Raw genomic sequence first — 24,788 nt, 5'->3', positions numbered from 1 at the left:
CATGCAGATTGAGTCACGTCACTCAGAGACTGTCTTCCCAACAAATGGACCGATGCAAATGGGCAGTTCGGTGACTGGCTCCTGATTTCTTGAGTTTAGCTGATGAATTTAAAGGCTAAGCTTGGAGGCACGGGCCAAGACGAGAAAGTAGGTGGACGTTCCCCCTGCACTTGGGGTCAGGGACAGAGTCAACAGAACGGAGGCGTGCCCAAGGACACACCCCGAGTCCGGGGAGTCCACTGGAGCCACAGCATCCAGACCTTTGCAGAGGCCACGGTTCTGCAGTAGTGTTTTGGCTCCCCTGGGCCTGAGGGGCGGCCGCAGAGGTGGGCCGTCTGAGTGTGGCTGGAGCAAACACCAGCTGGCATCCACTTGGCCTCTAACTTTGCCTCTGAAAACTTCAATGCAGTGGTCGGTCTCCTCTTGGTTTGTCTCTTGTGCCTATGACGCTGCAGGTGGAAGGGCTGGGTGGCTCCAGCGCCTGCATTTCTTCCCACCCTGGTAGCTGAGTTTTCTCCTCAACCCAAGCCTGGGCAGCCCCGTTAGTTGCTCTGAAGGAAGAAGCTGGCACGTCCCCAGTTGCTGGGAAGGGACCATCTCTGGGGGGCAAGGGCAAGACGCCCAACTTGTCCAATGTCAATGCCTGCCTTCATTTGACTGAGGGCTCCAGAGGTCTGGGGGTTGACGAGAGACATTTGGCAAGAGGTCTGCGGGCCTAGTGGCAGCTAGAGAAAGATGTTACGTCTGTTGGCTCACTAGCCTTCTTGGCGGGGCTGGGGCTGTTCGCAGAGAGCCTGCCGACGTGCCCACGGGAGGAGCTTCGCCCCCGCCTGGCGGAGCCCCGACCCACCGAACGCGAGGGGGCAGAGGAGGACCACTTCCTCACTGTCCTAAGCAGGCCGGCCGAGCTACCATGGCCTTCCCCTCCCCTTCCCCTCTGACTCCAGTCCCAGGCCCCGCCCTGGTCCGCAATGGGAAAGCAGAGCTGGATCCAGAGGGTGGGGACTCTCCTCTCCTGCTCGGGTCCGACTCTTCAGTGGAAGTGGCCAAGCTTCGGCTAAAGGGAACACTCAGTTCAAAGTTCTTAGAAAAGCTATTATCGAAAGTCCAGGGAAGGGGCAGAAGTCGGAGAGGACGCAGGTCAGGAGGGGGAGAACATGCGCTCAAGTTCTCAGAGAAGCACGTTCTGAAATGGGCCGCAGCGGCGCGGTCTCGCCCTCAGGGGCCCGGCCGTGGGCAGCTACTGGTGACGTATCTGTTCTCTCTGTCCTGTCTTAAACCTGTCTCCGCCACCAACTCAGCTCTTGGGTCACCCTGCCCTGTAATGGCAATAGCCAGTGGCATAAAGGGAAGCCTCCCAGGGACAGAGGGCTGGGGAAAAAGCAGCGACTCCCCCGCGGGCTTGTAGCGGTCACCTTATCCCAGTCACTGTTAGCCTCTCCGGGGACTTGGTTTGGCTTTTCTTAGGAGGAAGAGTATCCTACCAAGGGTGTTTGGTTTTTTTTTTTCTTTTTGCTTTCCTAGATACTCTTAGTTGTCTAAACTTCCCGTGGCAATAGGTAAGTAAACGTTTGTGTGGCTGGCACACAGCGCAGTGCTATAAACAAGCACAACTTGACACCGGGCCACAGGGGGATCATCACAGATTGAAAGAAATACAACACCATTGAAAACACAGATGAGAGCCATGGCAGGGAGCAGAGCCTGAAAGTGGCATGGCGGGGGGAGGGGGAGGGGAGCAGAGAGCCCAGCGTGGGGGACGAGGACGCGGGCACATCTCAGTAGAGGGAATTCCCCAAGGCACTGCAGAGTTGGGACAGGCAGGAGGGAGCCGAGAAGGGGGCTGGGGCGGCTTCTGAGGCTTCACTGCGTGTGGAAATAGATGGGCTTGACCTTGCCCGACAGGATCTTGGGCACTTGCACGGAGATGATCTCTGCCATCATTTCCGGAAAGTCGACGCTCACCATGTGGGACTTGATCAGCAGGTCAAAGGTGAACTGGTGCAGCTCTCGTGCAATCTGTAGGGGCGACAGGCGGGAGAGAATGGGGCCCGGGGCTCCCGAGGGGCTCTGCACCCGCCTTTGCTTTCCTCCCCCTTCCCTGCCCTCGGTCCTCTCACTGTGTGTGCGCGCGCACTAGATGGTCCCCAACTGCTCTGCACCGCTGTGGGCTGTGACTCAGGACCTCTACGGGCCCCTTCCCCAGGGTGGCTGGCCTTGCTCTGTCTCTCCCTCGGCCTCTCCACCCCTTGTGCAAACACGCGCACATGACTCGGGGAGAGGGGACAAACACCCAGGTCTGTTTTGTCTGCCCGGAGAACTCTCCGCTCTGCGCCCAACTCCTCCACCTCTTTTCAACATCCAGCTGGGACACTGTGACCTGTGCTCCTCTCCACTGCGTTTTCTTCCTGGACCACACTCAGAGCCAGCTGGGAAGGGGCGCGGCACCCGAGAGGTGGTGCCAGACCCTAGGAGAACACGCTAGCGTGTGGCTCTGTCAGGCCCGCTGTCCCCGCCAAAGCGCCCTGCGCCATCTGCTTACAGGCTGCACGGAGTCCAGGAGCTTGGTCAGCTGGTAGAAGCGCCTCGAGCAGGACGTGGGGTTTTTTCTCTTGCATGCGATGATGCGGTCGAGTTCCTTGATGTAGTTCATTCGAAGTTCATCAAAGAACTTCTGGTTTTTCAGCCCATCCACTGGAACTGACGTGGGATGAAGACAGAAGGGGGAAGGGAGGCGGGCCCTTGAAGGCGCATTAGACACAGCACCACCTTCTCTGATCAATCACAAAGTTGACCCCCAGCCCCCAGGGAGGGAGCGTGGAGTTCCTTCCCTGCGATTCATTGTGTCTGCGGGGAAGGCCTCAGGGGGAGAAGGCTGGCTGGCCCAGATTGGAAGGGCACTAAGAGCCACTGCCGAGGCTTTCCTCTCTCCCTGCTCGCCAGCACAGCCCTCAGGGCCTACGCGCTGTTTCAGGCTCTGCGCAGTCCAGCTGATTTGGACAAAGCGCATGGCTCTGAGCATGAGGGTCCACCTCGCCTTTCGTGCACGGAGACCGAGGCAGCCCTGTGCTTACAGGGGGCATTAAGGCATGGTTCCTCGGTGGCCAAGGGGACCGGGTCTGGGCTGCTTCGTCCTCTTCCTCCTGCTGGCAGGAGAGGAAGCTCCTCCCGAGAGGCCTCCCACTGTGCCCTACAGGAAACCAGGAAACTGTGTGGTCTCTCTGCCGGTTTCCATGCTAGTAGCCTTGGAAAATTCTGAGACCGGCCACTGAGAGACTGGGACATGGGTGGGAACCTCACGGAGGTGGCCTTTAGCAAGGATACTGGTTTCTAGCCATGAACATCATGTCAGGAGCCTGCTTCTCCCTGAAGACGGCCCCTGGCCCCCGGTCCCCGGCCCCCGGCCCGCACTCACTGATGCTGAACAGCAGCAGCGCCTTCATGCACAGGAACTCCTGTGGCGTGATCTGCAGCCACCCGAACTCTTGAGAGAGGTGCCTCATTCGGACGCACTGGCTGTACATCCGGGACTTGTGCATGCGGTACCTGGGGAGACACGGAAGGAGCGAGAGGCGTGAGGCACTTCTACGCGGCCTCCGGTTGTCGCCCCCAGGCTGGCCAGGAAGAACTTGCTCTTTCTCTCAGTGGCACGTCAGGGACGAGGAACCAAATTGTCCTTTTTCCAGAATGTTGGCATCCTGATGATGCCTCGTCTCCCCTGGCCAGGACACAGGTCAGCGCATGGAGTGGCCAGGTCCCCGTACCCCTCTTCTCTGAGAAAGGGACAGGAAGGCCTGAGCCCATGACGCAGTGGGACCGGTGCGCGGCCTCCCTGACCAGCCCTAACGTCCCGCCACAGCCGGAGCTGGATCCTGCCTTCAGGGCACCGCGACCTGGAGGCCTGCTGGGAGACAGGCCCTCGGGACCCACTCCCGGGGGACTACAGGATGGCATCGTGCCGCTTCCCCCTGCCTCTGGCCTTGAATGCTGTTTTCCATACAAGAAATTCAATATTTCTTTAAAGACTCCCTGGGAGGAGATTCCCCGTTGTCACTTTGAAGTGAGTTCTGATGCTTATCTGATCATCCAGGAGGTTGAGGAAGTGTCTCTGCATGTCCAAGCTACACGCCCCCTGCTGAGGGAGAGCCGACTGCCTCACAGCCAGGGAGTTAGACACGTGTGAACCGCTGCCATTACAGTGACTTGTGAACGGAGCATCACGTTATCACCTAGAAATTATATAGGTAAGTGGCCAAGGCTCAGCTTCATGGGGGACAGCAACCTTCCTGTTCCATGACAGGCCACGGAGAGCCGCTAAGAGTATGTACAGCACCCTTCTGTTGGGAGGCCTTCCTGGCTTTCAGGATGGGGCGGTGGGGGCAGGGAGGGGAGGGAAAGAAAATCATAGTATCTCTTTAGAAAAAGGAAAAGGAATTCAACACCTACTGAAGTGGTGAGGAAAGACACGGCCTAGTGTAGAAGTGAACAGGCTGTGGGTGACAGCACTGTGGTCCTTTGCCCATTGACGTCGTGGTCCCGACGTCCAGGATGGCTGTGGGCCGCAGGGATGGAGAAAGTGGGGGAAAGATGGGGAGAAAGGGGCAAAAGGCCAGGGAACGAATTTGGGAGTTGAAAAAGAACAGGAAGCAGGGAGAAAAAACCAGAAGAAGGGGGAGAAGGTTCAAATGAAGGAAAGACAAATGGTGGGGAGAGGCGAGCGGGTCAGAGGTGAGGGGAGCTGGGGCGCTCCGAGTGCCGGGGGGAAGGCGCTCTTGTGATGCCCTGCGCCACAGATGGCTCACCCGGTCCTGCAGCCAGGGTCCCCGAGTTCTCCGCGGGGACGGGGGAGAGGAAAGAAGCCTGAGACCCTGAGGAGGCTCGTGTCCATTAGCTGCTTTTAAGTGGGCAAGCCCTGCCCTCCTCATGGGAGCTAGAAATGTCTTGGGGACCGGAACCCCACGTGGTACTCAGTGGGCAGGCACCAGGGACATCAAAACAGAGTCCAACAGGAATGTTCCTGCACACTGGAAAATGATTCCTCTGAAAATGTCAACAGCATGCCTGTCGAGAAACACTGCTTTTGATATTTCTAGAGACCCTGAGGCAGCGAAGGAAGCGAGGGTTACAGAATCAGCTGTCACCAGCTTCCTGGCAGAAACCGACCTCCCTGTTCCGTTCAAAGGTCTCGGGGCTCTGGGTGGGGAGGATCCTGGAGGTGCCCAGGGAGGCGACCCCATCACCGGAGGTGGGGGTGACAGGAACAGGAAGTGGTCTTTTTCAGGCCTGCCCCAGAAGATGGCAGCCTGGGAGATCTGGAAGCCACAGAGCGGGTTGTGCCAGAAGCCTGAAGGTTATTCTTAGCTCCTGGCTATCGGGGCTGGCCGGCTGGGAGAGAGCAGCTGGGGACACTTATTTTACCCTGCATGGCACTGTCGCACTGGAACTACTGGCCTGGAGAATTTATTTTAAGGTTCTTCTTGGTTAGAAGGCCAGGGGGCAGAGAAGGTCGATTCCTGCCCTGAGCGAAGGGATTCTCTGGGCCGAGGATGGCTCGAGGTCCTCAGGAAGATGTTTTGGGCAGCTCCATTCACAATGCCATCAGGGGACCACGGCAGCAGATACAGAGAAGATTACCGCTACTAGGGACAGAGCGTATCAGAAAGGGACCTCTCTTTCATTTCTTGCCCGTTATGGGCCAGACATTTCACAACCTTTAGCTCCCGATTTAGTCATCATAACAAATCATTTAAGGAACTTCTGTTTTATTCACAGATGAGGAAACTGAGGGTCTTGGAAATTAAGGGTCTTGCCCAGATTTTAGTTGAGAAAAGTCTAATTTCAAAATCTGAGCCCTTGGCCAAATTCACGCAGGATGAAGAGCCGAGGGCAGGGCAAGCATTACTGAGACCTGCTCTTTGGGGAGGCGGCTGGGCCAAGGTCAGCTGGGCAGATACCCGCCGAGGTGCCGCTCCCAACACTAAGCACCAGGAGGCGCTGTAAGGGCTGGGAGTTGCAGACATACTGCGAATTCTGTCGCCAGCATGCACTAGCTGTGTGATCTTGAGTGAGTCACTTCATTTTTGTTGAACCTCATTTTCCTCATGTTAGAAAAGACGATTCAAAGGGGAAATCAGGTATCGTGAGGGCTCAAGCACAAAGGGTTTAGAAAGTATCTAGTACAGTGATGCTCAACAAATGGTGACTGGCAGGAGCCCTTGGTGTAGCAAAGGGACCAAAGGAACTTGAGCTGTCACAACGTCTCTACGCCCGGTCCCCACGTGTCCAGAGTGAAAGGGAGGGACCTTGATGATGGGCTCTTAGATAAGCTATGAAGCTAATCTAATAAGCTTCTGTAAGGTCCAAATACCCGGCTTTGGCCTTGGGGGGGTAAGATGACTTCCAGCCAACCCTCCTCACGCCTACCAGTTGGCCACCTAGGGGTCCAATGGGCTCACCGCTGCCGTCACCATCATCAGCACCACCCTGGTCTGGCCAGGATGCTACCTTTGTGTGAGTTCTGGGCCCATGAGCACTTACTCATTGAAAACCAGGTCAGGGGCAAAGTAGAGCATCCTGGAGTTGACATTGGTGAAGGAGCGCCAGCCCATGGCGAACACCATCAGGCCCATCCAGGAGTACTGAATGACTGCCATCTGGTCATCCACGTGCAAGTTGCGGAAGCCTGCAGCCAGGGAAGAGAAAGGGGTTGGACTGAGCGATGCCGCGCTGCGTGGCTGCGTCCCTCTGGTCCTCGGGTGGCCCCCGGAACTGTCAGTGCTGGGGATCAGGGGGAGAACCAAGCACGTGGAGATGTTCTGTGCGTCCCGACCTCACGGAGCTGCTCAAATGAGATGGAGGCGAAAAAGGAGCACTGTCATTTGGAAGACAGTAATACCCTAATGCTCTTATGACAAATAAACTCTTTTCTAAGCAAGCTACTCACAGTAACTCATTTAATCATCACCATAATCCAAGGACGTAGGTACGATTATCATTCCCATTCCGCGAATCAGAGTAAGTCACAGAAAGGCTGAGGAACTTTCCCAAGAGCATACAGTAGTCACTGCAGACCAAGTCCCTAAGCCACGCGGCCTTTCCGTGGGCACAGCGACCATCGCTCCCACAGACACGGCGCCTTTCACGCCGCACAGCTCTTTTCCAGCTCTTACCTTATTTGTCCCTTGTAGCAATCCTGGCAATGGGGTGTTATCACACACCGGCACGTAGCGAAATGCTGCTGACAGCCACCGCCTTCTGCACACTACCTTCGCACTCCCTCTTTCCTCTCCATCATTGTCATTGTCGCATGAACAAGTTCCTTCCAGCCCTACTGCCGCTACTGTATACAAATAGGCCCTTCATCACTTGCCTCTTTTGACTACCTTCTTGCCATCTGTCTGCTCGTGACCTAGGTTCTAGCTATTCTGAAAACCTCAGTTTGCTGGACACACCATGCCCTCTCGTGCCTCAGTGTCTCCGCTGCCTTTGCCCAGAATGCCTCCCTCTGTCCCTCCTCAGGACTTCCAGCTGCTAGACGCCTCCCCACCGTCCCAGTCTTCAGTGACAGGCCGCCTCCTCTTCAAGCCTCTTTCTGTTCCTCAAGCAAAAGAGTTAATGACTCCTTTGCATTCTGAGACTCGCGTGGCCTCATCTGATTACACCGCGGCCTACACAGTGAAGGGCGTCACCTACGTCCATACCTGTGTCCCCAAGGAGGCTTGCAGCGTCTTATACAGAGCATCCCTTCTTAGTAATCTGTTCCTCCCCAGCACACAGCACAGTGCAAGCATCCGAGTAGGGAAATGAGAAATAGTAATTCAATAGACTAAAGACCCTCAGCTTTTTTTCCCCTTTTATAAAATAGGATGATTTCCAAATTATTTCCCGTGAACTCAGAGAATAGTTTCCCAGATGTCACGCACTCAGAAGAGGTACAGCTATGTTCTGGATGTTTCCAGAGCATCACCTCAGAGCTCGTCCCCTACCAGCAGGCCATGTCTCTTCTCCCCAATGGGTACAGAATCATCTGGAATTGTGCCTCGCTGTCCCTCACTAGGAAAGCTTCCATGAATCCAGACAAAGCCACGCACCTTCCTGTTGACCTCGCCTGACCCTAGAGGGTAGGCAATGGGACACTTATTTTACCCACAAGGAACATGAGTGCCAGAGACATTAACTGACATCCCCGAATTCATAAGTCTCTCTCTGTGGCACACAGATGTTCCAATTCTCTTCTCCAGTGTGTTTCCCACTTTACAGCAGAAGGACACCACTCGAGAACGGCCGAGGCCATCAACCACGGGTTCAGGCCAGAAGTCTGCACTGTTTAGACGCTGTCCGGCCCAGCGAGTCCGCGACCGCCCGCACAGCCCCCTTCCCTGTTTTTGCGCGCCCTAAGCCTACCAGGGACTGTAATGCCCCCCGTGTCACCACCACGGCTGCGCCCACAGGGTCTCCCGCCCGAAGCCCTTGGACAGAATAAGCCTGGGACCGACTCTTGTCAGTAGGGGACAAAGTGCAGGGGCCAAGCACGGCACGCCCAAGGACCTCTTGGGGCAAGGGCCTGGGATCTGACAACCTGAATCTCTGGTGGGTGAGCCGCAGAAAGGGCAGCCAGGAAGTGTGCCTGCACCCCCGAAGGCGGCCCACCATCCGCACTCATGCAGGGGCTTCTATGCGGGTCTGGCGGCGGCTGCAACTGATTTCGGTGGAAGTGGTGGCCGACCCGCCACGCACCGAGCACCTCCTGTGATACGTGCTCGATGCTGACAACGATTCGCAAGGGACAGACTGTCATAACAGCTTCACAAAGGAGGAAACACTTAGCACTTTAAGGTTCTGCACTAGGCAATTTACACACATCCTCACCATCGCCCAAAGTTCACGCCAGAATGTATCTGAGCGGGTGCCTGGCGTAGTGCCTCGCACAGAAGGGGAACTCAATCTGTTAAATGAGCAAATAAATTGACCTAGCAAGTGACTGTTGATCATATAAACAACAGTTCTTACAAACATGGTAACTGGCTTTTTGGAACCTCCCCTTTTAAGTGACTTCAGGTCAGAGGTTATTTTCTTGGGTGAATTGCTGTCGGCCTGCAGACTTGTCTGTGCAAGGTGCTGGGCTGAGGAAAGGCAGTGACCACCCCCCCCACCCCAGTTGTACAATTTCTGCCGAAATGATCTGCACTGGGTGATAGTTCGGCCACCAAGTGAGAAATCAAGATGTGCGAAGCCACGTTCTGGCTCCATTTGTTAAGTCAGGCAACCGTTCTGAGCCTTGTCATTGGAAATGGAAATTCTTGTCTGCATGATTCATGGGGTCACCGTGAGGGTTAAGTGCAATGATATATATGACAAGTCTCTGCACCCTGTAACATGGGGCAGTCTAGGTGTTTGGCAAACGGCTGGAAAGATGCAGCTGAATCTCTGCTACGAGACATCCAGCTGAGCAGGCGATTAGCATTCAAACAACCTTCTGCTCTTTCTTTCTGTGCCCCCCCCACCCGTGTGAATCCTGTTTTGGCACAGCGCACACACAGCGAGGCCTTGGGCCTCCTTCCCAGTAATCTGACCAGTGAGGCAGCCTCCGGGAAGGTGTTAGGGATGGGCTGGTGGCTGCGGCCGGGCCTCATGAGTTGAAACGAGAAAATGGTCTTGACGGCTATTATGCAATGTCCTCAGAGGCAGCTAGCTCGCATCGTGATCCAAGTGGCCTTGGATGAGGCCTTGGCCTTTCCCCATGAGCCCAGGGCTGCGGAGCCCCAGGAGTCCTGCGCGAACCATGGGTGGAGTGTGATGAGGCAGGGATCTGAAATCAGGGGGGAACCCGGCCGCGAGGGCCGGCTCTGCTCCTCCAACAGTGGGCCTGGGGGCCGAGCATGCCACTTCGCAAAGGTTCGGTGCCGTTTATCTCTACGACAGGGGACGAAACCCTACTTCGTAGGGTATTATGAGGCTCAAAGCAGGTCATACATATGAAACTGCTCCATTCACTAGAAACTTTGACTCCAATGGTTGCTGGTGCTTCAAACGAATCTTTGATTCGCAGGATTTGGGGATCTGGCGAACTCTTAAAGAGCCTGTGCTTCACCGGTTTCCAAACCGTGCTCCCCAGAGGCCTGAGATTCTGCAAGGGACTCGTGGCTTCTTCAGGGGGAGTGAGGGAAAGGCACTGGCTTGGAAGCAGCCAGTTCCGTTTGGACCTGAGTGTGACAGGTCTGAGAAATAAAAAGTTTGTCTGCTAAAGGAAGTTTGTGAATCCTTGAGCAGGGGGGATCTCTGGGTTCTGATATTTTAATAACCACGCGTGTTCAAACAACAGATGGCCTGGGTGGGGGAGGAGTGAGCTGCCCGTCACTGGAAGTATCTAGGCAGAAGCTAAGCAAAAACTTTGTTTCTTTTACCATTATCAAATATTTCCTCCCACTACAATTAAAGAGCACAAAGAGTTCATTGAAGCACAATTTGAAAATTGCCGATTGAGCCCAAACCTCTGTTCACGCATTATGCAGAATGGGAAGGGACCACACAGAGAATGAGCGACTAAGATGAGAGCCCGCGCTCCAGACCCGCGACCCCGTGAGGGTCCCACAGCCTGGCTGCCAAAGCTCGGACTGAAGCCAGCCAGGCTCCTTGGTCCTCGGGGCGGCCCGTGTGCGCACACGTGCAAGTGCAGCTCGAGGTGTGCAAAGCGTACGTCCATGTGAGCTGCGATTACGGGGAAACGTTCTCACCCTGTGAGTCGAACAGGGAACATTCCCTCCCCCACTGCGGCGATGGCGAGGCGCTTCCCTTTCACCTACCGGGCAGGGCCTTGGCCCACTTGACCACGTGCACGAGCTGCCTTTCGCCCAGTTCGTTGAGGCTGGAGAGCAGGGCCGCGAAGGAGTCGGGCTGGTTGTTGTCATGCCCGGCACACACCACGCCGGGCTCGATGGCCTCCAGGACATTCAGGAAGATGGGCTGACACTCATAGCCTTCAATGTGCGACAGTGTCAGCTTCTGGGTTGGCTCCTCGGTGGGGCTCGTGGTGCTGGAAGGCTCCCCTTCCTCCTGCAGCTTCAGATTGCCGAGTTTCTTCAGCTTCCGGGCTGTTGGGGACAAGGGGAAGTTGGGTGGATTATCGGTGGCCAGAAACCCACAGCGCGGCTGCCCCGTGAGAAGGTGGTCTGCGCTAAGAAAGTGAGCGCGCTCATTCTCCTCATTCAGACTCCACTGCTTGAGGAGGAACGCTCAGCATCACAGTGGTGGGACCAATGCTTTCACACTCCAAATCTCTGCTAATCCGAGACGCCTGCTTTTGGCTTTCTGTCCCATCCCCTTGTCACACAGAGCTGGTACAGCCTCCTTCGGTAGCCATACCTCAAACCTCCAATGACCTCAGCCATTAATATATTCAGGAGTCATTCATTCACTCAACGGTGTCACTGTTAAGCCTTTTCTTCTGGGCGATAAAAAAGGCGTAGGCCCTCACCCCGCCCGGCAGAGGAGAAGTCAATCCCCACAGACAGCTCTAGAAAGTGTCAGAGCAGTAAATATTTCAGCGGTGGTATTAACAAAAGCGTAAGATGATCATCTCTGCACAGATGGGGTCAGGAAACAATTTCTGCCAGCATTGGAATTGGACCTTGAAGAAAGTGAGGACTTCCTCCAGCAGAGGAGGTGGACAGGGCGTAAATGCGCTGAGGAGCACCTGTGGGCGTCGACCGGGTGGCTGCGGCGGGCGCTGCCCGGCCGGGGAGAATGGCCACTTAGGAGGCTGAAAACAAACACGGACCGGCCGGTAACTGGGTGGGTGGGGGTGGGGTGGTGTGTGTGTGTGTGTGTGAGAGAGAGAGAGAGAGAGAGAGAGAGAGAGAGAGAGAGAGAGAGAGGGGGAGGGAGGGAGGGAGGGAAGGAGAGAGGGAGAGGGAGAGAGAGAGAGAGAGAGAGAGATGGATGAAGCAGTTCGGGCTTCATCCTACAGCAGATAAGCAAATACGGAATGTTTTAAATCAAGATAGTGACACACTTGTGCCTGTGTCTGGACCGTCTAGCACACTGCTAGGGAAAGACACCCGAAAGCACGCCTGTTGGAGAGCTAGACTTAGCTTTCGGGTCCCCAGGTGACCAACCAGTATGGTGACTTGGGATTTAGTGTTCTCTCCCTGCCCCCATCCTTCTTCCTCCCTCTGTCTCCCATCTCCCTCTCTCTACACACCCACACACCCCGATAGTTCACGCTCTCTGAAGTATGTCATTGCAGATGACCAAGCAGACACGAGATGCATGCTGGGTAAGAACTCGAGCACCGAGCACCGGATGGCAATGAGGGTTTTTAAACGGCTTTGAATGTCCCGTCCCATTCTCAAGCTACCAAATTCCATCATCGCACTTTGTGCTAAAGAAATGGAAACTGGTCGGCGCCGCGCCGTCTCCCACCGAGCGCCGTGACGCCGTCCGACGCTGTCCTGTCCGGCTCCGCACCCATAGCGCGTGTGCGCTGTAACACACATGTTGATTTTCCTTTTTGGCAAAGGGTGGACGGGGGAGGGAAGCTGACGGGCTGAAATCCCCAACAGCATCAAAGATATAATAGAATGTCCTTGCTTCTAATCTGTCTGTAAAAAAGAAAGCACGCTAGCAGGCAGCCACCGGCAAGGATGATAGAAATAACATTATCTAAAATGACAATGATCCAAAACTCAGACCTTAGGAACCAACCCCCCCTGCTCACACACACGATTGAGAGGTCCTGATGTTTACTTCCCTAGCGTTTACGTTGGCAGAAATATAAATAATTGAAAAAGTCATAACTCTGAGGGCCAGTCTAAGCAGATGCCCCAGGCAGACCATAAACCACTTTGTCTGTAATCCCTTTAAAATAGTAATAATAAATTCAAAAAGGTATAAAACAAAGGCTGAGGTGGGTCACTCTATTTAAATGGACAAATACAACACAAGCTGCTGCTGCTGCTGTTTCTGGCTCATGCAGAAGACGGTCCCCGGTCCCCTCTGAAACTTTTGGGTCTTATTAGAGAAGTGAGTCCTGCAGTGCAAACGCCCGTCAATGCAAGAGTGGATCATGAGTTCGTCCGCAAACATTGCCGCGGGGCGCGCGCACAGGCAGTAACGAGGAGATGTGTGCAGCCGCTGCCAACTCCCACGCCCCGACCGGAGAGCAGGCTAGAGGGCGGGGTCCAGGGGAAGCTCCTCTTCTCCCGCGGCTGGAGGCCTGGTCCCCCACGATATGCTGTCATCTGGTGAACCTGCTGCTAACACGGGCTCTTAGAGGCAGCTCTGTAGATTGGCGGCGCCTAGGGGAGCTGCTCTCCTGGGGCCATTTTTAGAGGCAGAGTCCCTGTTCCCTATCACGGGCACTTTCTGGCTTCGAAATTACAAGCTACCAGACCATACAGTCCCCCTTGAAGCCCGGGAGCGGATGGCGATGTCAGGAGCCCTGTGCCCAACGGAGTGGAGAGAAATGACGATAACTATTTTGGGGCCTTCTGTGTACCTCACTTCTGGAGCACACTGCATCGTTTATGCCACGGAGATCTCAGGGGGTTAGGAATATCCTTCCCCCGCCGCCTGCCATTTCTAGCAAGTGAGTAAACTGAGGCTAACACAGCTAGCGAGAAAGGGCACCTAGTGGCCTGCTGACCACCAAGCTGCGATGTCCTCTCTACGGGATGCCGCTGCCAACCCGAGGAGCCCGAAGCCCTGACCCGTGCTCCTGCGGTCAGACCTTTCCTGCCTCCTGTCCTCGGCCTTTACTCCCAACTTCCGTCGCTAGCACCGAATCCAGAAGGGTGGAGGCGGGAGGCTATGGCAATACTCTCCTCACGAGTCTGCAACAGAAACAGGTCTGGGGAGCGAGGAGTGGCCTAAATGCTCACAGCATAACGCAACATGAAGGGTCCTTAAAGCTCATCTCCTCCGGGGTGGGGGTCTCAGATGCAGTGCGTGTCCAGAGTCTGCACAGGTCATACGGTGGTGTGAATGTGTGTGAACTGGAGTGAATTCCTTCCTGCCCGTGCCATGTACTCGTGCGTGCATAGACACGTACACACGCCCCCGAAGGCATTCGTTTCATATTTAAAATTTTTTCCTGAAACTTTTCTGTATTCCAAAATGGAATTTGGTCCTTAGCCAATTTTGGGACTTCTGACATTAATCCAAGCTTTTGAGTCGAAGATGGGGGCTGGGGGCTGAGGCTAGAGCGCGAGGTCACCATGTCACATCGGCTTTCTTTGACTAACTGGTTCTGGTTGTCTCAGCCCCTGCCTCTCCGAGCTCCTTCTATATTTGCACAGTCCAACACAGTAGCCGCTAGCCATGCGTGGCTACTTACATTTACATTAATCAAGATTAGAGAAGATTAAAAATATCCTTCCTTGGTCTCACTGGCCACATTTCAAGCGCTCAAAAGCCACATATGGCTACACTGGACAGCATTCCATCATCCAGAAAGTCCTATGGAATAGCACTTGGAATCTAAACTGTTCTCCGAGGGCAGCTGTCCAATTTGTCATGCCCTGTTCATGCTTTTCATAAACAGAAAAGAATCCAAAGAATTTTACACAGATGAATCCACGGGTTTTTCTAAAAAATGGAGGGGCCGCGAGTGAGGTGCACTGTTGACTCAGATCTCGGGGGGGGGGCGGGGATGACTCGCGGACCTAAGCAAACTCATTACAAGCAAGAGCGATATGTGGGAGGCTGTGGGGAGAACCCGTCGCCGTGAAGTAATTCCCGTTCTCTGAGAAGTCCCGAGGAGAACTTGGCTGGTATTTCCACATCCTCCTCCTGTCGACCCATGTGGCATGCGCGTGAGGAAGGGAAGCCGCATTCCCACTGGCCCCCCGGGTGCTGGGTGCCGTGCTGTCCCTGGGGCCACAGTGGCTCGAGCTGCACCAGGCGTTCTGGTCTGAAGAGGGTGACTGTCCTCAACGTAAATGAAATCGAATTCCATTCATTCTGCTGGGGGATCCGCTGTTCTCTCCGCAGCAAACGGCGGCACGTTGCTCCATGACTTGGAACACTGGACAGTGAGGCTCGCTGGCCTCAGCTGGTACTCAATGTCCAAGGCCCTGTTTGCTTCCATGAAGGCCACTCCCACCCCCCGCCTGCCTCCCGCACCTGAGCCCGAGTCGGACCTTACTCTTGCATGCGAGGTCAGGCCTGCACGCCGTATTGTGGTGGGGACCCATCACTATGCTGTCGTTGAGTGACATCCAGAGAGAGGAGGTAGGGAAGATGGTTAGGTGTGACGGCCTGTGAGCCGCTTGGCATCTCTTCTCTTTCAAACTTAGATCGGAGCAGTGCTAAGAAAGGGCCACTGGCACGAAAGTGGTCCCCAGCCTTTGTGGCAGCAGGGACCGAGGCTCCTATGAGAATCTAATGCGTGATGATCCGAGGCGGAGCTGAGGCGGTGATGCCGGCGCTGGGGAGCGGCTGCAGGTGCAGACGAAGCTTCGCCCGCCTGCCTGCCGCTCACCCCCTGCTGTGCGGCCCAGTTCCTTACAGGGGGTTGGGGACCCCTACTTTAGGGGCGTGGGGCACATGAGTTGATGCCTGGACCCCTTGGGGAACTCACTCTTCAGACTGGTGGCATAACACTCCTGTGACGGCTGTCCCTACAGTGCCAGGGGAACATTTTGCAAACCAGGTTTCACGGTGTGCCCCTAAGGAGAGGTAGGTGCAATTCGGCTGCTTGTGCAGCCATTCTAGGCAGAGACCGGAGGCTTTCTCCTCTACGGGCAGGGGAGAGGCGAGGTGAGGTGCAGTTTCCAAAATCTTGAAAAGTTTGAACCCTCCTCCCTGAGCTCAGGGATGTTTTTCTTCGTCATATATCACCATGGAATTTAGATCCCAAAAGAGTCACTTTCTGTGATGGGCAGACTTCTAAGATGGCCCCCGAGATTCCCCAGCCGTGGTGGACGCACACCTTCTTCCACTGTTTAGTCAGACACTATTCTAAGTGCCACTGTGAGAGAGTTGGGCAGATGTGATTAAGGCCAAAATTCCGTTGAATTTTAAGGGTGGTTATCCTGTTGGGCCTGACCTAATGAGACGAGCCCCTAAAAGGAACGGGGTGCTTTCTGAAAAGACGCTTCTGGAGTCAGGGAGATTTAACATCAAGAAGATTCTCTGTTTCTGGCTTTGAAGGTGGAGTGGTCCACATGGCAAGAAGTGAGGGCAGCCTCTGGTGGCTGAGAGCAGCCTCTGGCGGACAGCCACAAGGGAAGCGCGAGCCTTAACCCTACCGACGCAGGGAACCCAACCCAGCCGTAACCACATGAACTTGGAAGAGGACACTGAGCTCCAGATTAGACTGCAGCCTGGCCAACAAGTGATTCCATCCCTGAGAAACTGAGCTGACAATCCAGTCGTGCTGTGTCAGATTTCTGACTTATATAACTGAGCTGCAAAATGGGTACCGTTCGAAGATGCTAAATCTGAGGCAATTTGATATTGCAGCGGTAGAAAACCATTACATTTTCTTTACAGAGGTGTGGTCTTGGGCAAGATGAGAGACTTTGGAGTCAGACGGCCTTCAGTTTGAAGCCCAGTTTTGTCAATTACAAACTTACTAACTTTGAGCTCTTTGCTCAGCTTTTCTGTGATTCGGTTTCCTCATCTGAGGTGTAATTTTAAATGCTAAGTAGACATAAAGGTATGTTTGCTGCAGGGCTGCAAAGCCTTTGTGTGTGTGTGTGCACGTGTGCATGTGCCCGCAGGTGCTTAGGCATTGTAATCATTAAATATGGAGACCGTGAACACAAATGCCTTCATTAGTCAGGCAGATATGTGAGTGAGTAAAAGCAACAGGGTGGGCTGGGGACATTGAAAGAGACTGATGCCCTTCCTGGCAGGGTCTATGTCAGGTCTCTAGGCAAAGACTATGCCGGACGACGGAAGTCTGCAGTGGCCTTTGGCCGGGGGAAAGCCGGTCTGTGGTTCTGGGGAAACTCGTGCCAGGCATCTTTCCATCCGCTACGACTGGAGCCAGGAGCTGTCGCCACCCCGCTTCAGGCTTAGAGGGCCAGAGGAACACTGTGTTCGGGCCCAGGGGAGCAACACCCCTTCCTTCTTTTAGTCCCAGTGGCCCCATGTGCGTGCAAAGGGGAGAAGTTAAAAGCACAGATTCGAGTCCAACTGTGTCCGTTGTAAGCCTGGCTCCACTGCGCGCTAGCTGTGGGGCTCTGGGCCAGACTTGGGGTCTGAATCCTGCTGAATCCTGCCCGACGACAGGCCTCCAGCTAGAAAACATTCTGGGAACCCGCTCGGGCTGGCGAGCTATGGGAAGCATTGCCTTCTATCTCAGGCGACTGTTTTCGAGCCACAGGCTGAGGACCCAAGTGATGGGTTTCGGAACCCGGAGGCCACATTAGGGTGTACCTCGCAGAGTTGTAATTTCCCTACGAGACTCCAGGTAAGGCGCTCGGCGCAGAGTGAACTCTGTAGGTCGAGTGATGCCTCCTCCTCCTGCTGGTTGCTGACCCCACATGGCTCTGCTTTGTCCCCTTTATGTCGAGCAGGCAAACTTCTTTCTGGAAAAGCTAACTAACTGATGACACGTATCGTTTCCAAAGGGACTGAAAACAACTACGGGGGATAGTCAGAGTTCATCAAAGCAGTGCCGTCGCAGTTCCTTTAAGGGCTCCTGAGCGCAGACACAGTGGCCTCGGCATGTGGCCCCAATGACCCTGCCTGCCTTTGCGCTGGTGCCGCTGTGCTGTGCTCTGCATCGACATTTGCGACGTCGCACTGTGCACTGTTCAAGGGAAAGTGTTCGAAGACCCCAAATCCTGTGCATCCTGCTCTCCCTTCCAAACCGATCCTTATTTGAAGGATGAGGAGGCCGAAGGCCAAAGCTAAGTCTAGCCCAAGGTCACGCACTAGACAGCAGCAGAGCAGGAACTAACTGGAACCAGGCACCCTGACTTGCAGGGTGCTGCTCTGTCCAGTCCACCAGGTCGAGTAGCACGCTAATGGGGAGAAAGATTAGCTGGAGACAAGCGGTAAAGAACTAGGGCAGGGACGAGTCTGGGAACGGAGCCCGTCCTTCAGCAGGAAGGCTCCCCAGCCCTACTCACCCCCCACCCCGGTTCTGAGTCAGAGAAACAGCCGGGGAGAAGAATATCAAATTTTATCTTTCAAGGTTTATGCTGGACTATTTAGTCTAATGGTTTTTAGTTCACGGAGGAGTAAATGTAATTAATAATGGAATGATATGCAATGCCGCATCGTGGTGCCAAAGCCCAGGATCCGGCACAAACCATTTCCAAGTCTCCTCCGACCGCCGAGCCCGAAGAAAGGGGCTCACTGTCTCCAGACCAGCCTGGGTGAGGGGCGCAAGGTCATCGCCAAAACCTTGGAAATGCTTTCACATACTGGGCTTTTCCACTGGCAAACACACACACACACACACACACACACACAACACAAAACTAAACACCCAAAAAACCTACGTGAGTTGAGAGCATACATGCTTTTACAATTACATTTAAACTGACATTAAAAACAAATGTGAAACAGTCTAAGCTGAACAGGTCAGGATGACCTGGAAAGCAAACGAGAGGGGAAAAAAAAAAAAAGAAAAAGGAAAAAGGAGAAAAAGGGCCAATGTTAACAGCATTAATTCTGTCAGTCTGTTGTAAATAAAAAAAATATCATTGGTGTATTAATGGTTTTATTAAAGGAAAATTCACCAGCAGAAATATGCGACATTCAAACAAATAAAAAGCAGTTAAAAAGAAACTACATTAGCCTTTCAATCCACATTAGGAAACCTCTTGTTGGCCTGGAGATTAAAACTGTGCCCCCAGGAGTGGGGAACTCCCCCCACCCGAAGTCCTGCCTTGGCTTTTCTCCAGAATGTTGCTGAGTCAATGGAAGGAAGGGGTGATACGGGGGGGGGGGGGGGAGAGGGAGGCGGGGGGGGGGGGAGAGACAGAGTGTGTGTGTGTAGGTGGAGACTGGAGGAGCCCAGGCAAAGCAGATGATGCTTCCGACTCTCCAATTTGCACCCTCGGCCTGAAAGACCCCACATCCACCAGAGGGAAATTGGTTTCAATATGGAGGCTCAGGGGCAGAGACAGCATAGCAAGACATTACGCACTCTGAGTGCCTCTCCCGTGGCACCGATGCAGAGGTCGAGGCTGCCTTGGCAGAAGAACAAGGCCTGGCACCTGATCAAGAGGCGAGCGGGCGACGTGGGCGAGCGGCGGGGCGGGTGGGTGCCCCCACGCCAGAAGTGAGAGGAAGTGTCACCCACTGCCCGCCACCACCCTTGCTTCGACAGGAAATGAGTGGCAGGCGCAGGCACTGGCTCTTAGACTGCGCCTTCCTCCCCGCTTATGAAAGGTTCAGGCGTCCGCGAGTCCCCAGGAACGGCGCCTCCACTGGGGCGAGGGAGAAAACAGCCCGTGGGCTCTGTCTGGAGAGCGGCAGCTCCCCCGGCCAGGCGGACATCAGGTCACTGTTTACTGACACTCTGTGGACCAGCTACGACCTTCAGCTCAGTGCTGGGGCCTGAGCTGAAGATCTCGGTCCTTGGCACCGGTCCAGCAGAATGGAGGTGCCCAAGTCACGGTGGTCATGGGAGCCTCACAGGCACAACAGCTTCCCGTTCCAGGTGGCACATTGAGTCCCCTCGGCAAAGGTCCTTCCCAGCTGCCCACTGTGCAAAGTGAGCGACGGAGGCGCGGTTCGCCGAGAGCCCGAGTCAGTCTCTGGCTGCCACCACAGATGACCGAGACACCTGTCACAAGCTCTCCGCTAATACTGCGTGATGTCCCAGGAAACGGTGACTACGGCGCATCTGGCAGTGGACACCGCCAGTCCCGTGGGGTACGGTCACCGCCTAAGGAGCAGCCCCCAGCCCCAACGTCGGCGCCTGTGTCCAGGAGCAAGGCCTTGGGCCCCCAAGGTGCAAAGGCCAGGCGTTTCCGGGCCGTCCCCCGGCCCCACGGAACCCTCGTTCTGAGTGAGGCAGATCAGCCTCTCTGCAGGGTCTGGTCATTCTGAGATGCTTGCAGTTGCCAAGCCGGAATTTTCCTAACATGAAAAAGAGACACTGTGGAATGTAACAACTTAAAGATGGGTTTGCACCTAGCAGGTCCGACAATCAGATACCTGAGTCACGTCTCCTGACACAGGAGGCTGCATGCAAAACTGGACGGCGACGGTGGCTGCCATTTTGGCCTGGGGAGGGGTTTCTTTTTCTCTTTTCCTACCTATCTGTAAGATAGGTGAGACGGGGTATGAAAAATTCTTTCCTTGCGGCCGTTGTTTTCCCTTTTCTGCTTTGACAAATACACCAGATAGTGTGTGCCTCTTTGTACACAGTGGGTCGGGATGAGGCGGGGGTGGGGGAAGGGAGGGTGTGGAGGAAGAGAAGGGAGGTAGAATTCAACGGTCTCATTACAGCCACTCAGAGCCCAACAAAGGCGCCCTATTCGCTCTTCTGAATTTCTTGCGGCAGCCAAACAATCCCATAATATTACAAGCATTATTACTCAGCCTGGAGATGGGAATGCTTCAAAATTAACGTGTGTGTGCCTAACAGCTTGCCAATCGAAGCTTCCATGCCTCATTTTGCACCCCAGGGAGAGTCCTCAGTCCCTTTCAGTTTTGCTGTGGCAGGCATGACATCACGCACTGTGTAGGCCTGGGCCAGTGACCTGGATCCAGATTTTCTTCTTAGTGCCAAATGCCATTACGAGTTTTCTGCAGGTGATTTCTTCAGGATTAGTGCTTACACTTTTTTTTAATTGCTGACTGCTAGAAGGCTGAAATTGTCCCTCAACAATCAATTTTCATACCTTGGCCACAGAGCTACTGGCCCAATGGGGGTATTAAACAGGAGAAAGAAAAATTTCTATGCCTGGCCTAAGAGATCTAAAAAGTATCGTGAGGATTCACTGGACTGTGGAGAATGGAACCTGATTCCATCAGAGGTGCTCCGGGCTAGCCACGTCGTTTCCCTATTTTGTCCTAGAAATAGGATCAATAATAGTCAATCTGAAGTCTCTACTGCTTTCTGGGCGGCTGTGTATTTTGCACACACTGCAGTTGTACCACATAAAAACAATCACAAAGACTGTGCAAAAGTCTCTATAGAAGTATCTTGCTCGGGTACATTGCTCGTGTATAGTTTCACTATAATAAGAAAGAGTTTTAAACACTTTTGTGATCTTAAGGAAGACATCCTACAACTTGTAACAACAGGTGGCACTCTTCTTAAATCAAAAGAAAAATGTTTTCGAACAAGCGGTTATGTTAAAAGTCCAAAGGAAACTTTTTTGCCTGAATTGTGGTCCTTGAAAAATACTTGCCTTTGTGTATATGACCTATTGTGTGCTGTGTACTCTTAGCTTTCTGCCTACTACCTTCGAAAAATATTGCCTATGACATCATTTTACTCTTTCAAGAGCAACTGAGAGATTTCGGAGCACTCAGAGCAAGAGTAAACAACAGTAAAGTCTGCTATTACATTTTTAAAAAAACTCAAGGATTTTAAGTGGAAATTTTACAAGTGAGATACTCATTCGAGTACACGATATGGGATGTCATCAATTTTGATGATGAGAAAAAATTACTCTCCGAGACAGACTACAACATATATGTGCTGTCTCCGACGATGTGGTTTGGAGGAATTAAGAGAGACAGTCGCTGTTCTCGCCATATATAAGTTCACTTGAGGATTACGGTTAGAGAGAAATCGACCTTTTCCCCTATAATGTGTCATCTAATATGTATGTCACCAACAGGAAGATGATGATCTAGGCCATGGAGAGGAGATTTTAAGGGTTGGATTCGAGGGTGATTCGGAGCCCACAGAAGCAGAGCGCGGTCATCAGCAGAGGGAGATCAGGGGTGTTAGATCAGGGGTGTTCATTATCACTGTCCGCCTCCCCTTGTGTAATTTTTTGAGGGCAGAGATCATAAGTTATTCATCTGTGCTCCCCCCAAACGCCTAATACAGTGTCTGGCACGTAGCTGGAGCCCACTTAAGGATTTGTTAAGTGGGAAGAGGACTGAAGAGGTACAGAGCTGGAAGGACCAGGCAGTTGGCTGGTTCGAACGGCCAGACAGACGGATGAACGGGCGCTGCGGAACGCCTCCCGAAGAACCATTCCACGGACGCTGCCTCGGCCCTGGGGCCGCCCTCCGGCCTGCGCGGCTTGTGACTTGAGGACCGAGAACGATGAAAGAGCTGGCGTCAAGACCGTCTTCAATGCTGGGGACCACGAGGGTTTTCACAGTGTCCGTGACAACATCGGACCACGGCTGGGGCTCCCTGAAGCACCCTCCCGACCAGAGAATCACGGAGGCTGTCAAGACCGGCAGGTCTGCTGACAGTTTGTCGTCTCGCACGTGGAGTTCGGTCTCCGAGAAGAGACACGTCTGAAGTATGAGAGGAACCGCTGAAGGCGATGGTGCGCGCCTCCAAGTCTGACGTACTCAGCGGTTTGGCTGCCGCCCGAAATTCTTGAATGGTCTACTGCCATCCATGGGCCAGGGGAGCAGAGAGTGACTCGGGACTTGCAAGACTCGGAAAGAAATAATATTTGGGGATGGAGAGGAGGGGAAATGAGGAAGAAGGACTGGTCAGGGAGAAGATGGCAGGAAAGGGCAATTCTTTCTCATTCCATCTTGAAAACTGAGGGCCCATCCTTGGGAAGTGCAGAGAAAAGTGACAGATGGCTGTGTGTTTATTCCTAATTACAGGCTGAGAGAGAAAATCCACGGCTAATTCACCCGAGAGAAGGTCTTTCTCTGGACAGTTATATTTATAACTATCTTCTAAAATGAAAAGTAGGCAAGGGGGTTAGACTTCTGAAGTGATTAGCAATATACAATTTTTCAACGGTAGCCAGAAATGAACCACGCACAAAGAAAGGCCGTGTTTAAAGGGACCACCCTGGGCATCTGACCACCTCCAGGATTCTTTCGGAAGCACCAAGCGCCACTAAGAACAGAAGCAACGGACAGGCAGACAGCCCTAGAAGCAGGAAGGAGAAGGCCGTGTGTTTTAAGTCCCTCTGTGCTGAGGAGACCTCATCAGCCAACAGTACAGGGGACAGACACTACAGGGCACACCAGATTACAGATCTTGAGGCCTGACGAGCAAGCAGCCGTCAGCTGCAGAGCACCAGCTTCTCTAAGATACGAAGGCCAGCCTCCTGCCCTGCACGCCCGCACAAACCTCTCGACCCGGTCCCCTTTCAGACACACGGTGTATCTTCTTTAGGTGTGACCTGAGGCAGCTAAAATTACTATGCAGGTCAAGACACCCAAGTCTAGACTATCTATAGTTTCGAAAGCGGCAGACAGACAATCCAAAAAAAGAGCGGATAAACTTACAGCCCTTTCTGTGACTTTAGACATAAAATCACAAAATGGCAGTACCAGTAAGATTTTCTTCGGTGGAGCCTGCCAACCCACTTTTATGATGGAAAACTGAGCCTCAGAGGGGAGAAGGGACTTGCTCAAGGCCACAGTCTCAGCTGCCATTTGGAATATATTATACAACTGTGAGTTGAGTGACAAGAAGAATAAAACCGAATTACATGAATTCTCCTTCGAAGTGATCAAAATGTCTAGGTCAAACCCAAATCTTATGAAAAGCAGCTCTGCGTTGATGTCTTCTTTCCCTTTTCCATTGTTTCAGATGTGAAAGTTAATAAACTTAATGAGCATTTAGTAGGAAAGCAAGGAATGTAGATGTAAGTTTAGCAAAATGGAAAGGTTTTCCAAAGCACGGGCTCGAAGGTAAACGCTGGGGTTCTCACTGACATGGCCCTCGAATGTGACATGTGATTCCCTTTATTACTGGAAGCATCTTCCAAAAGGATCTCGATGGTACTTTTGGCCAGAGGAGATGGAGAGTGATTTTCGGTGACGCCTGCCTGTTGGAACCCTCAGAGTACAAGCTAACTGGGAAGTGTTGTGAACAGCCTTACCAGCTAAATTACTAGTAAACGCACTGTGACAAGAAACTGTCCCATTTGTCTAGTGCTTTGTCATTTACCGAGGATGTTCACAGTACCACATCATCTGTTCCCCAGTACAGCTCTGTGAGCATGACAACTGTCAAATGACACAGGAAGAAATGGAGGCTTGGACGGGGTGCAGTAAGTAACAGAGCTGAGCCTTTAACCGAAGTCTGCCTGACTCCAAAGGCAAGAGCATGTATGTGACAACGGGGATCCTTGTATCTTGTGGACATTCGTTGAAGTTCGCCAGCCTGAAGCCCTATCGCCTGCACACACGGCGCCTTGTACGCAGCAGACACACGGTAAACATCACAGGACTGGAACCGAAACAACACCCATCTGCAGCCAAGAAATCAAGCTGAAATCTTACCACACCCTCCTCGATGAGAAACTGATGGGCGGATGTGTGCCCGTCCGCTCTCTGGAGCGAAACGATCTGCTGGACGTGGCCTCCTTTTCAAAGGCGTTCACTGGAATCGCGTCGCTGGCTGCTTTATAATGAAGGATGGTGGCTGATGCTTCGAACTAATCTTAAGATTTGGACCCGCACGCTATGAAGACTTTTATCACCATTAAGCTTTACCTGCATCAAAGTGGGCACGCGATTCCTACCGGCCGATGGCAAACCCAGGGGTTGTCTACCCGTGAGCGCCCCCACACCTATCCCTGACACATAATTCACAGAGAGTGGACTGATGGACAGCCCAGCTGTCGGAAGCCTCACCATGGGGCGCGCCATTCACGGGGCCCTCCCGTCCATCCCCTGGGCTGTCCCGCACTCCCCGACCCCAGGCTATTTCG

The 24,788-nt window shown here is 53.5% G+C and overlaps 1 protein-coding gene across 2 annotated transcripts in view; it reads right to left on the bottom strand.

Moving 5' to 3' along the window:
• Nucleotides 1-1,778: 1,778 nt before the first annotated feature.
• Nucleotides 1,779-24,788, bottom strand: part of AR (androgen receptor) — a 142,272-nt gene continuing 119,262 nt past the window's right edge. For both annotated transcript variants that reach the window (XM_016158199.2, XM_036226578.1), the window contains 5 exons: nt 10,803-11,090; nt 6,538-6,682; nt 3,416-3,546; nt 2,543-2,700; nt 1,779-2,019 (listed from right to left, as the gene is read on the bottom strand). In XM_016158199.2, coding sequence (XP_016013685.2) covers nt 1,864-2,019; nt 2,543-2,700; nt 3,416-3,546; nt 6,538-6,682; nt 10,803-11,090 — 878 coding nt within the window. In that variant the 3' untranslated portion in view covers nt 1,779-1,863. The remainder of the gene's footprint in view (nt 2,020-2,542; nt 2,701-3,415; nt 3,547-6,537; nt 6,683-10,802; nt 11,091-24,788) is intronic.

Source organism: Rousettus aegyptiacus, unplaced genomic scaffold, assembly GCF_014176215.1.
Source record: "Rousettus aegyptiacus isolate mRouAeg1 unplaced genomic scaffold, mRouAeg1.p scaffold_m13_p_9, whole genome shotgun sequence".
Classification (NCBI taxonomy): Eukaryota; Metazoa; Chordata; class Mammalia; order Chiroptera; family Pteropodidae; genus Rousettus; species Rousettus aegyptiacus.
This window is presented reverse-complemented; position numbering and strand designations above follow the sequence as displayed.